Here is a 14,208-nt window from a genome sequence, read left to right on the forward strand (position 1 = left end):
AAACAAGGGCAATTATTGAAATAAAATAAAAAAAATCTAAAACAGGAACAACATTTCTGGAGGAATGCTGACAACGTTCTGGTAGTTTTAATGTGTTGAATTCTAATCTATTATGTAGATATTCATACGTTGACATGTCCAGACTTGTAATCAAAGATCCCTGCGTAAAGAGGTCATTTATCAGGGGCCATAATGGGCCCTCAACCAAAGTGTTGACCTACGTCATCGCTTCCGCCCTCCTCCCTCCTCCTCCTCCTCCTCCCTCCTCCTCCTCCTCCTCCCTCCTCCTCCTCCCTCCTCCCCCGGCGTCGCTGTGGAGCTGTTTGGTCGCCTGCAATCCAACATGGAGTAGAGAGAGATGGGGCTCTAGCGGGGCCACCCCTCGGTAACAAACAGCGACGACGCGCTCTTCTTTTTTTTTCCCCGTTTTTACGCACAACTGGAACCGGAGCCGTCAGTGAAAATATGCACCTCGGGACTTTAAAAAATAAATAAGTAACATTAAAAACCGGGAGCGTGCGCATTTGGGGAGGGGGAGAAGAGAGGGAGAGAGAGCAGAGAGGGAGAGGGAGAAGAAGGAGAGGCGGATTAAAAGGCGACTACATTGTCTGCAGGCTGCGTTACCTACCGACCCGATCCACCTACCCAACCGACGGCGATGGGGCGTTAAAGTTGCCAAGAGGAGGCATCTGCGATCCGGCGGAGAGGAGACGCGCAGGAGACGGAGGCAGCGCCAGACGAGAGCCGACGGGCGCACATAAAGGCGCAAAGGAGGGATTATATGCGGAATCGGAGAAAGAATGACGAGCGAAAAGTATGCAACCGCTGGCGCACATTACCTGAGGTGAAACGAGAAAATGATAGAAGAAACACACCCAAACGAGTAAGTAATCAAACTCTGATCGCTCGGTTTTTCCTCCAGTCAATGCTGCTACAAGTTGGAGGGGGGGGGGGGGGAAACTAGGTGGAATGTGTAGCGTAGAGGGGAAAAAAGCGCATTTTCCCCGTGGACGGGAAAATGCGCTTTTTTTCGCGGAGAAATGCGTCCAATCGACGTGGGTTTTTTTTTTTTTTTTTTTTTTTTGGTGCTTGATGCTGCTGTTGACAGGAGAGCTTGAGCTTCTTTTTTTTTAAGGGCCCCGTGGTTTGGTGTGGAGTCTTTCTGTTGAATGCAGAAGAAGGTGGGAGGAGGAGGAGGAGGAGGGGAGTAACGCGTGGGTGGATCGGAAACATTTTCTGAAAGGATCTGAAGCGAAGGCGCAAGGCCCTGTTGCACCGCAACTTCACCAAACTCGCCCCCAAGTTGCATTTTTTTTTTTTTTTTTTTGGGTGAGCCGAGCGTTCGACTCCTGCGCGGTTCGTCCGTGCGTAATAAGCCGAAAAAATGTCAAATAAAGACCGCGTCTGTGGACGCGATTCGGCCTCCTGTGCGCGTTCGCGTGCAAGAGAAGGGGGAAGTCTCACAGGATATGAGATATCCGATATGCCCTATCCGCCATCTCTTTCTCAATCGGCCTCATTTGCATAGGAGACCGCGCTCCATTCATAAAAAGGGAGAAAAGCCATTACAAACGACGACTTTTCCGTTTGATCCTGCGGATCAAAGGTGAAGGCGCCGGATTGTGTCTGGCAGACGGTCCGATCGGCGCTGTCGTGTCTCGTAAATGCTGCCTACCGACGTGTAGGCCCACAGACCTGTTTATACGGCACCGACAGGCCTCCAAGAGGAACATTTTTGAAGAAAAATACTGCGGTGGAAACAGTCACGAGGAGACCGCCGGAGCCGGACACGACAGTCCGGAGCGCGCACGAGGCCATTCCGTGTCTTATTTTGTCAGCTATATGTGCCAGGATATTTTTAAATTGTTGGCTTCCAGCTTGGCCCAGCTGCACCGAGTCTGTGTCTAGGTTGGAAGGGCAGAGGGCACCGGAGGGGATGTTTGTGCCACGCTCATTCAGAAGTGTCCCCATTCATGCGTGCTCTGCCAATCACACTATGTGACGTGAGGCACGCATTAAAAGGGTCAGAATGTACAAAAATCTATTAAAGTTGATGAGGATAGTTGTAGATTAATGTTAAACACACTGAATATCCCACAACTCGATGGCCGTGTATGTACAAACTCTGGCACCTATATTTGGGGCTAAAACAACTCATTTTGGGTTTCTGTGACACAGAAATCCAAATCTGGACAACTTGGTCTGTGAGACACACCCACAGAGTCAAGTATAGGTGGGGAGGTGGTGTTGCACTGGTTTACACTTTGGACTAGGCCACCAGCAATCTGGGTTCGCTTCTCAAACGCAACCAAGCTCCCAACTGGCACCTTGGGTAGGAGTGCTGGGGAGGTGGAGAGACACTGCCATGGGCCCTTCTGGAATTAAAGGCACCTTGACACTTGCATGAAATCGATCCCCACACTGTCGCGCAATTCATCGTGCTAATGCATCCCACTTTGTCCCACTGGGCACCACGTTATATAAAATAATCGTTTCATAGCCAATGATGCATTTGCTCTCAGAACTTGGCTGATGAAACCATTCTCTAATCACTCCCAGAATCAGAGAGAAATCATATACACCTGCAGGTTGTCTCGACACTCTGAAAAAGTTAAGAGTTTCGGGGTGAAGTGTGTCATCTCCTGTCTGAGATGACGTCTGATCTGAGCCGTCACTTTTGAACGGCAGCTCAGCAGCTTCATTTTCGGACGGAGAAGGTTCGTTTCCCTCTGTCTGTCAGTCATTGGGATGTTTCTGTTTTGCTAATAAGCACGTTGCACTAGTGTGCGAATGCCGAGTGAAACGTTTTCCTGAAATGCATCTGCTAACGCTCAGAGTGAGAGGAATAAAATACATCAGAGATCACTAATTATTAGCACATGTGTAGAGAGACTCTTACAATCATGAGTACTTTTATGTTGCCTTACTAACTGGGATGTTAAAAAACGTGTGACATAAGGTTTGTGCTTTTCTTGGCTACCCACATTAAATATAAGAACATTTTCTTCTATGGTGAGTGGGAGGGATTTGTTAAGTCTGATTCTGCATTGTTGTTATGGGAATTTTTTTTATCTTCATTCTTTTCACCCTTTGACATAGAGTTGGGCGGTTTACAATTTTTGATACCTTCAAACTAGGTTAGAGTCTTACAGTCTGCCTACCAACAACAGGTTGGTCTGTGGGAGGTGATGGTCTAGTGGTTAAGGTGTTGGGCTTGAGTCCAGAAGATCAAAGGCCCTTGGGCAAGGCCTTTAATCCCCTATTGCTCCCGGTGTGTAGTGAGTGCCTTGTATGGCAGCACCCTGACATCGGGGTGAATGTGAGGCATAATTGTAAAGCGCTTTGAGCGTCTGATGCAGATGGAAAAGCGCTATATAAATGCAGTCCATTTATCATTTTCATACGCAGTAATTAATATTTTATTGCAAATGTATTATTGTCACACAAGGGGGTGGTGGCCAAGTGGTTAATGCGCTTGGTTTCAGTGCAGATGGTTGCAGGTTCAAATCCCACCCCTGCCACATTTCTCCATGTAATGTGGAGTTGTGTCAGGAAGAGCATCCGGCGTAAAACATGTGCCTATTCAACAGTGCAGATCAACCTTGGATTTGCTGTGGCGACCCTGAGTGCAAACAAGGGAGCAGCCGAAGGGACTTACTATTGTTGTCACACAATAAAACAGACAACAAATAGGCTGACAATCCAAGCTTTATGTCTAAAGCCCCTTCTCCCACTCACTTTGAAACTCCAATCCAGTAGGTGGCGATAATGCACCAATAAAATGATCTGCCAACTGCCATTAAAAACCAACGAAGAAAAATAAGATGCCTGAAACAGGAAGAAAAAAACAGCAGGAGAAGTTGGTAGTAGCTCTGAGTTTCTTTACGCGCTAAAACACCATCTGTTAGCAGCAGCTTGGAGTTTTTGCCATTTTCACCGGGGACATTTTTCCCCATTTCATTCAACAAGCAAAGATGTCCGAGAGTTGCCATGTGGCTGAAGCAAAACCAACATAAAGAATTGTTTCCTGAAATTTTTATGCCATTTCCCTGCAAGAATCACACTGAATTAAATGGTTGACTGCAATCCAAAGTGAGAGCTACAAAGGTGACCAAGCTAGTAAAATCTTATGTGTGTCATGTGACTGCTAAAAGTGCTGGCTTTCAGGCATTAATGCCTCACATTTTTTCTTACCAAATCGTATAATTGCCCTTTTTTTCCATGTGGCAGTTCTGTAATATAGAATTTTGTTGATGGAATTTGAATGACAGAAGTCACTAGTATTAACAGTGTTATTGTAGTAGTACAACCTCTGGCAAAAATTATGGAATCACCGGCCTCGGAGGATGTTCATTCAGTTGTTTAATTTTGTAGAAAAAAGCAGATCACAGACATGACACAAAACTAAAGTCATTTCAAATGGCAACTTTCTGGCTTTAAGAAACACTATAAGAAATCAGGAAAAATAATTGTGACAGTCAGTAAGGGTTACTTTTTTAGACCAAGCAGAGGGAAAAAAATATGGAATCACTCAATTCTGAGGAATAAATTATGGAATCACCCTGTAAATTTTCATCCCCAAAACTAACACCTGCATCAAATCAGACCTGCTCGTTGGTCTGCATCTAAAAAGGAGTGATCACACCTTGGAGAGCTGTTGCACCAAGTGGACTGACATGAATCATGGCTCCAACATGAGAGATGTCAATTGAAACAAAGGAGAGGATTATCAAACTCTTAAAAGAGGGTAAATCATCACACAATGTTGCAAAAGATGTTGGTTGTTCACAGTCAGCTGTGTCTGAACTCTGGACCAAATACAAACAACATGGGAAGGTTGTTAAAGGCAAACATACTGGTAGACCAAGGAAGACATCAAAGTGTCAAGACAGAAAACTTAAAGCAATATGTCTCAAAAATCGAAAATGCACAACAAAACAAATGAGGAACGAATGGGAGGAAACTGGAGTCAACGTCTGTGACCGCCTAAAGGAAATGGGATTTACATACAGAAAAGCTAAACGAAAGCCATCATTAATCCCTAAACAGAAAAAACAAGGTTACAATGGGCTAAGGAAAAGCAATCGTGGACTGTGGATGACTGGATGAAAGTCATATTCAGTGATGAATCTCGAATCTGCATTGGGCAAGGTGATGATGCTGGAACTTTTGTTTGGTGCCGTTCCAATGAGATTTATAAAGATGACTGCCTGAAGAGAACATGTAAATTTCCACAGTCATTGATGATATGGGGCTGCATGTCAGGTAAAGGCACTGGGGAGATGGCTGTCATTACATCATCAATAAATGCACAAGTTTACGTTGATATTTTGGACACTTTTCTTATCCCATCAATTGAAAGGATGTTTGGGGATGATGAAATCATTTTTCAAGATGATAATGCATCTTGCCATAGAGCAAAAACTGTGAAAACATTCCATGCAAAAAGACACATAGGGTCAATGTCATGGCCTGCAAATAGTCCGGATCCAATTGAAAATCTTTGGTGGAAGTTGAAGAAAATGGTCCATGACAAGGCTCCAACCTGCAAAGCTGATCTGGCAACAGCAATCAGAGAAAGTTGAAGCCAGATTGATGAAGAGTACTGTTTGTCACTCATTAAGTCCATGCCTCAGAGACTGCAAGCTGTTATAAAAGCCAGAGGTGGTGGTCTAAAAAAGTAACCGTTACTGACTGCCACAATTTTTTTTCCTGATTTCTTATAGTGTTTCTTAAAGCCAGAAAGTTGCCATTTGAAATGACTTTAGTTTTGTGTCATGTCTGTGATCTGCTTTTTTTCTACAAAATTAAACAAATGAATGAACATCCTCCGAGGCTGGTGATTCCATAATTTTTGCCAGGGGTTGTACTACTGCTAACCCAACTGTGCTCAGCGGGGATTATCCATGTAGTAATCTTCGTTTTTGTGGTTACGACATGTCTTGAAGAATTTCCACCATGCCACAAGCTAATTTCTACCAAAATTCAAAACGTAACAAGTTCCACAAAAAACAGAAGTTTCCCATCGTTAAAGATTTTATTTATTTATCTTAATACAAATTTTCTCAAAGTAGTAGTACTGTAATACATTGCTAATCCCCACATGGTGCTACTGAGCAATTCCATTGTAACACAATTATAGTCAGCAAATTTTTACTGGGGAGCTCAAATATGGCCAGATTTTGCCGCCTTTGTAATTCCGTTACCATAGAATTACCCTACTGGGTTCTGTCGTGGCGCTAAAAGCATTGAATTGCCATTGTGCAGAAATGTTTCATACTTGTAGCCATATCATTCATGTTATCTTACACCCATTAACCTGCTAAGGTTTGCATCAGCATTAGTTTATTCCTTTTAGCCCTGTTGGCTGTTAGCTGGATAATGTTAGCCTGAGCACTGGAGTGATTCTTTGTCATTATACTTGCAAGATAAAATATTGCCAGATTTTGACGGCTTTGTAATTCCGTTACCATAGAATTACCCTGCTGGGTTCTGACATGGTGCTAAGAGTGTCAGATTGCCACTGCGCAGAAATGTTTTGTACTTGTAGCCATATCATCTGCCCTGTTTGACCTGATGCCCTCAGGGAGGCGCTACAGGCTCACAAGGACAAAAACAAACAGACTAAAAAACAGTTTCTTCCACAAACCCATAACCACATTGAACTCTATCATGCACTGATCCTCCTCGTGCAATTTTAACCATGTGCAATAACCCAGTCACCCATGGACAATATACATTTCTGTGCAATATATTTATATCCTAGCTGCACCTTGCACTAGTGTCAATTGTATATATATTTTTCCTACATTGTTGAATTTTTCTTTATATCTTGTTTTTGATACATACTCTTGCACTATTTTTATTCTATTTTATTGCACTGCAACTGGATGGCCCTAAACTCATTGTACCAATGTATAATGACAATAAAAGGCATTCTGATTCTGATCATTCATGTTATCTTACACCCATTAGTCTACGTTTAGCCTGCTAAGGTTAGCATCAGCATTAGTTTAGTCCCGTTGGCTGTTAGCTGGCTAATGTTAGCCTGAGCACTGGAGTGATTCTTTCTCATTAATATTGGCGAGCTAAAATATGGCCGGATTTTGCTGTCTTTGTAATGCCATTACCATAGAATTACCCTACTATGTTCTGTCATGGTGCTAAGAGTGTAGGATTGCCACTGCGCACAAATGTTTCGTATTTGTAGCCATATCATTCATGTTACCTTACACCCATTAGTCTCCATTTAGCTTGCTAAGGTTAGCATCAGCATTAGTTTAGTCCTGTTAGCTCTGCTGACTGTTAGCTGGCTAATGTTATCAGGAGCACTGGAGTGATTCTTTCTCTTTAAGCTCTTGATTCAGAGTGTAGCTGCCATTAAAATGCTTTCATTGTAAAGATTGTCACTAGTAACTAGTATCACCCCGTGGCCGCCAAGCCAAGGCCATGGAAGGGGAATTGCTCGTGGAGGAAACGCTGTCAAGACTGTGTGTATCTTCAAACATTTTCACATTCATTCAAGTAGACAGTTGAGAAACTTGAAAAATTTCATGTAATCCCGTTTTGTTTTGCGTCTGTCCAGTACGATCTGAGCTGTTGGGAGATAAAATGGAACATATTCCTGAATGACCCCTTTTTCCACTCTGTGGCGGGAATAATTGCCAAACCTGTTTGTGTGCATTCTCTGCAAAATTTAAAAACAGTGATTATAACCATGCAGCACACTCACTTACTTCAATTTGTTGTGGTTTTAGTTTCCTCTGAGAGGTGTATTTGTTCAAAATGTGGACAGATGTTTGTGAAACTTTGAACCCGCTGCCATGTTTGAAAAAGTCAACCGGTCGATGGCACATCATATTATAATTAGCTTTGGCAGAGGTTGTTAGGATCATCACCGCTTGTGTAAACGGGATTTGGAAGCAGATATCACAAAACTAATTTTATAGTAGTAATAATATAATACAGTAATTTTAATGGATGAGCTTGTGGCATAACTGTGAACATTTATAATGATGTAGACGATTAGCTTTTTAGATTTTGTGACTTGGGCTGACATTACAGTTTTGAAAACTCTGATCAGAAAAGTAATTAGAATCTGTTTTTAAAAAGTAGTGTACTTATTAATACAATATGAATATTTGACTTTTTCGTGCTTCCTAAGTGAGAATTCCAGCTGGGTCGTGCCATTGTAAATTGAGTTGGAGTAACTAGGTGAAAGTACTTGTTGGTATGATGACAGTAAAGGCTGCAGTAATCTTTTGACTCCAGTGACCTTTACCTTCACCCAAATAATTGCCCTGTGGCTGAACTAGTCAGGGCAGTTCTGGAGTCTACCTCAGTGTGTCTCACATATGGTCCACAATGGGTTGAAATTCTCATTATTTGACCTTGATTTTTGCCTAAATGAATTTTATAAGGGTAATTTTTTTTTTAGGTAATCCTTCATTGACATACTGTTTAGTCAAAATCAGTAGACATCTGAGGGAAGTAGGCCAGCTCACAGTATTGATCCGGTTTGTGCTGCTGCAGGATCAGCATGTGCACACTCAGTATGGGACAGGAGATGTTCTGTGACATTCAGCTAAGGTCAGCGTAGCAACGAAACATAATCCATCCCTGAACAAACAGTATTCACCTACCGGCAAACGCAGCAGCGAGGAGGCACTGTGTCTCCGTCGCAGGACCGTTATGTTCCTCAGATTTGGATTTTTCCATGTTAGCAGGATTTGATAATGAAACCACAATAAAGTTGCTTAGTGTTGAACTTGAGGAGAGTGGAAAAGGTCATGACCAAACATTCAGAAGTTTGAAAACAGTTGGACTTTTGGAGTTCATGTTGTCATTGTTATTGATTTGCTGACTTTTTTTTGAGACAGAACAGTTGATTAATTGAAAACCAGTCATGGAGTAAATGATTTTGCCTTTGTCGGTTTGGCAAATGGTGTTTTTGGATTGTAGAAGGAGTAATGGTTTTTATATGAAAGGTTTTCTGTTTGATGCAGATGCACAAAGTGCTTTCCAGTAATGCTGCACATTAAGGTTGGGCATTTGGAAGATGAATCATCCGTCGCTGATTTGCTAACTTAAATCATGATGTCGAGTCGTCATTGTGATGTCACGCCTCCAGCCTGCTATACACACGCACACACACACACACACACACACACACGCAAATTCCATTATCCCTGCTGTAATGTAAATAGATTTATTTGTTCACACCAGGGACTTCTCCGAAGATTAAATTGAGCACCTGATGAATATGTACTTAAAGGAGTGCCAGTCAGAGAGTGCACAAATTAAGGATGGCGGTGAGTCTGTATTTGTACATGAAATGGCTGAGATGTACCTTGACTGTGCTGCTCAGCTTAGAGCGCCAACATGGCTGCGGTGGTGTGCAATTCAGCATTCAATATTAACAGCGCACTCATTAGAAAGTAATCAGATATTAAGAAGAGTCCCCCTGCCTGGAGATACACAGGCAGGCACCTAGGTAGGCTGGTCAAACATGCAATAGGAGATTGTCCTGGGGGATACGTTGTTGCTCGGTTGAGTTTGGCCATGGTGACACTAAAATCTACGTCTAATTTTCTTGCTGAATGCAGAAAAAAAAATGAATCAGAGATACAAAGAGATCACCTTTTGTCTGGAGTCACACAGATGTGGTCCTGGCTACACAAAAAAAAGACTTTATGACTTTTGCTGGCAGTTGAGGAAATTACTTGGCCACTTAGGATCAGTTACTCACAGTAAAAGTAAATCATTTATTTATTTTATGTGTACACATTTTAGAAAGCATATAAGAAAATACGTACAAAGTACCCCTCCAATTAGAATAAACAGGTAGAGAAAATAAATTAATCAGGGACTTGAACTCATTACTGTCTGGTCACAAGCTTAATTCCTCCACATGAATTAATAGCTATTAAATGGGCCTGGTCTTGACCAGATGATGTTGTGGATGAAGATGCAGATGGACAAATTTTTTTTATTTACTGTCACTTAACTGTGTTTCTGAATGTGCTTCACAAGTAGGAGTGAAACAGTGAAGTGGTTTTCCACAGTAAAGCATGATAAAATTCCACATGGTTGGTATTACTGTATCAGTTTTCAATTGGCATTAAAACCAAAGTTGATAACAGTGATTACATTAAATAGCCTTCAGTCGGGGTTCTCAGTTGAAGATATCAGAAACTGATATCTTCTCTACAGAATTTGGAAGATTAAGAACATAACATTTTGAACAAGTGCAAGTAGTTAAACACAGCAGAAGCATTTGAGTTTAGTTAAAAATGAAACTGAAATTCAGCTTTTGGACAAGCGATACAATTGTACTGTGATGAGTCTGTAAGGTCTGTATCTGTACCGTAGATGGCTTATGATAAATACAGAACACCAGTGATCAATACTAGAGGGAATATACATTATCTAGATGAAATTTAAAAAGTTTTGTTGCGTGAACAAAGTTCCAGGTGATCCATTTAGAGCAGCATCTTGGTCTTTTGCCCACCAGTAGCTACTCCATTATTACCAACAAGGCTTCATAAATTGTACAACCCCAATTCCAATGAAGTTGGGATGTTCCCAAAAGCTTATTGAGTGTTGTTAGAAGGAAAGGTGATGTAACACAGTGGTAAACATACCACTGTCCCAGCTTTTTTGAAATGTGTTGCAGGCATCCATTTCAAAATGAGCAAATATTTGCACACAAACAGTAAAGTTTATCAGTTTGAACATTAAATATCTTGTCTTTGTGGTGTATTCAATTGAATATAAGTTGGAGAGGATTTGTAAATCATTGTATTCTGTTTTTATTTACATTTTACACAACGTCCCAACTTCATTGGAATTGGGGTTGTACATAACCAAAAGGTCTACTTTACATGTGCCTGTCTGAACAAGTTCAGACATGTCCCACTCCCACTGTGGATCAAGAGTAATGGCACCTTGACACTTGCATGAATTTGATCCCCGCACTGGCACGCAAGATTGTGTGCAAATGAATAAACACGTCGTAAACTCTGCGTGAACTGTGTGCGGATGCGTTTTGAAATGTTCAAAATTTCTGGCATGCATAAATTTTGTCGTGAACATTGCACAACCTGTTTGAAAACACTGTCTGCCAATGCGTGTCATTAGATTATGAGGAGATGTTACATCTATAGTAAACATAACTTTACAGATACATTATCTAACTCAGGAGAAGGGATGAAAATGCAACTCTTTTGCCAATCCATTACAATATAAATAATTATCTTTGAGACAAGATTCCAAAAGCGTTCTCCACCACATGATGAGCACAAGACAACCTGCAGCTGTAGATAATTTCTCTGTGATTCTGGAAGCGATGAGAGAACGGTTTCATCAGCCAAGTTCTGAGAGCAAATGCATCATTGGCACCAAATTATATGACACAGGCTTTATTTTATATAGCGTGGCATCAAGTGGGACAAAGCGGGGTGCATTGGCACAAGGAATTGCACAGCAGTGCGGGGATCAAATTTGTGCAAGTGTCAAGGTGCTTTAAGATCCAGGCTTTCAATGATTCCCTGGAAGTTTCTTTATAGTGAAATTATCAAATTTGTGTAGAGATTCGCTAATCATGGCAGTTAAAGTCTCTGGGTTCTCAGCCTTTGGGATCAAGAAACATCTGGGAAGAGCTTATGTAGTCACAAGGTCAAGTGCTTGGTGACATCGATACCGGTACCTTAGCTGGAAAATGAAGGTGCAAATCTTTACCGACCTGCTGCTTCCTGTCTTAATGTATAGTTCTGAGGATCAGATGCTAATCAGTGACTTAAAGTGAGGACTGGATGTCTTTAGTACCAGATCTCTTTGAAGACTGCTGGAATGACTTTGTCAAATGAGCAGCTACTTCTGGATGACAGATGAGAGAGAATGTGAGAGAACGTCGGCTACGACATTTTGGCCATGTGGTGTGTTTCTCTGGGTATGATCCAGCACCCAGGTCCCTCAGTACCAAGTACCCCAGAGGCTGGAAAACACCAACGGAACAGCCACGTTTCACATGGAAGCAGCAGATAGACAGTTACTTTCAGGAGGTGGGTGTGGAACAGTGTGCATCTGTCTGGGTGGTTGCCATCCTGGTCCCGTGGTGGTTCCGTAGTGTGGTGGTTAACATCAGCGGGTGTGCCCAGACTTGACCTCACTGCACAGATCACTTTCTTGTACACCTTACCTGGTATATTTGTACTTTTGCATTGGAAATTTTGCTCATTATATGATGTCAACATGCTGAAAAGTTGCACAAATGCTGTTTTAGAATGAAAAAAGACTACTTTTTTAGAGATGGGCAAAAAAAGAAGGCTTTTTCCCTGTTTGACTGCAGGCTGATGGATTCTTGCACAAGCGCACCTGCTTGTACAAACTTAAAATGCACACATCTGTACAGAAAACACAATATTGACATGCTCCATGTCCACAAATGAACCTTTTACTTCTCTACCCTTAGGCCTTTTTTGCTCCCACTCACTCGCACACACACACACACGCTCATGTCATGTGGACCAGATTGCGTTCACAGTGTTTCATGTGTTTTACAGAGCGGCTCATCACTGGTTGCCAGCTGGAACCTTTATATAATAGTGCGAGTTGTTTATATCTGGACACAAAACAATGGACCAATATTGTTTGCTTGTTTTCTTTTTTGAACCATCAGATGACTGCAAGATTATAAGAGCTTGACTTTTGATTCGCTGTGGTTTTCCTCATCACACAAACTATAAAGCAATCCAGTGAACGGGCTTTTAGGAGCAACCGGTGAACTCTGTCAACTCTGGTTTGTCTTCAATAGCCAGTACACCTTTATTAGTTTGACTAACATTATTCACTGTTCTTTCATATAGTTACACACTCACACCTTCTGTCAGTGCAGGATTGTACTCTAGGGCTGGGTCGACTTATGAAAGTCATTAGTCGACTAGTTAATGACTGTACCCGACTAGTTGGCGACTAAATTTGACATTGAATGAATTCAGCCAGTTTCAAATCTTCATGGTGAAATTCAGATGTGACATTTATTTTAACAGATATCAGCACCAAATCACAAAAAACTGCATTAGCATGAAGATTAATATCTGCATTCATTTGTTAGTGCTAGATGACCCGTTTGAGCCGACTAATTCACCTGCTGAGGTTCACACACTTTCTTCACTGAGTGAAAGGAGTGGTGGCAGCTCCAGCAGCTCTATTCTTTGATGGGTTAAATGAACATAATACATGGCTTTCAACTAGTCAACTAGTCGGATGTTAGCTCGATGTAGTCGACTATTACGACTAGTCGTCCCATCCCTAATTTTCTCCATATTATTTCCAATGCTCTGACCTTGGTAACACCTTTTTCCCCATAGACTCTGTGTATACACTCAACAAAAATATAAACGCAACACTTTTGGTTTTGCTCCCATTTTGTATTAGATGAACTCAAAGATCTAAAACTTTTTCCACATACACAATATCACCATTTCCCTCAAATATTGTTCACAAACCAGTCTAAATCTGTGATAGTGAGCACTTCTCCTTTGCTGAGATAATCCATCCCACCTCACAGGTGTGCCATATCAAGATGCTGATTAGACACCATGATTAGTGCACAGGTGTGCCTTAGACTGCCCACAATAAAAGGCCACTCTGAAAGGTGCAGTTTTGTTTTACTGGGGGGGGATACCAGTCAGTATCTGGTGTGACCACCATTTGCCTCATGCAGTGCAACACATCTCCTTCGCATCATCCATGAAGAGAACACCTCTCCAACGTGCCAAACGCCAGCGAATGTGAGCATTTGTCCACTCAAGTCGGTTACGACGAACTGGAGTCAGGTCGAGACCCCGATGAGGATGACGAGCATGCAGATGAGCTTCCCTGAGACGGTTTCTGACAGTTTGTGCAGAAATTCTTTGGTTATGCAAACCAATTGTTTCAGCAGCTGTCCGAGTGGCTGATCTCAGACGATCTTGGAGGTGAACATGCTGGATGTGGAGGTCCTGGGCTGGTGTGGTTACACGTGGTCTGCGGTTGTGAGGCTGGTTGGATGTACTGCCAAATTCTCGGACACGCCTTTGGAGACGGCTTATGGTAGAGACATGAACATTCAATACACGAGCAACAGCTGTGGTTGACATTCCTGCTGTCAGCATGCCAATTGCACGCTCCCTCAAATCTTGCGACATCTGTGGCATTGTGCTGTGT

The 14,208-nt window shown here is 42.1% G+C and overlaps 1 protein-coding gene across 1 annotated transcript in view; it reads left to right on the forward strand.

The window, feature by feature from the left end:
• Positions 1-340: 340 nt before the first annotated feature.
• The window catches only part of LOC117522846 (sprouty-related, EVH1 domain-containing protein 2-like), a 68,309-nt gene continuing 54,441 nt past the window's right edge, over positions 341-14,208 (forward strand). The window contains exon 1 of the mRNA XM_034184249.1: positions 341-883. Within this exon, the coding sequence (XP_034040140.1) occupies positions 858-883 (26 nt within the window). The 5' untranslated portion in view covers positions 341-857. The remainder of the gene's footprint in view (positions 884-14,208) is intronic.

This window comes from Thalassophryne amazonica, chromosome 13 (assembly GCF_902500255.1).
Source record: "Thalassophryne amazonica chromosome 13, fThaAma1.1, whole genome shotgun sequence".
In the NCBI taxonomy this organism is placed as follows: Eukaryota; Metazoa; Chordata; class Actinopteri; order Batrachoidiformes; family Batrachoididae; genus Thalassophryne; species Thalassophryne amazonica.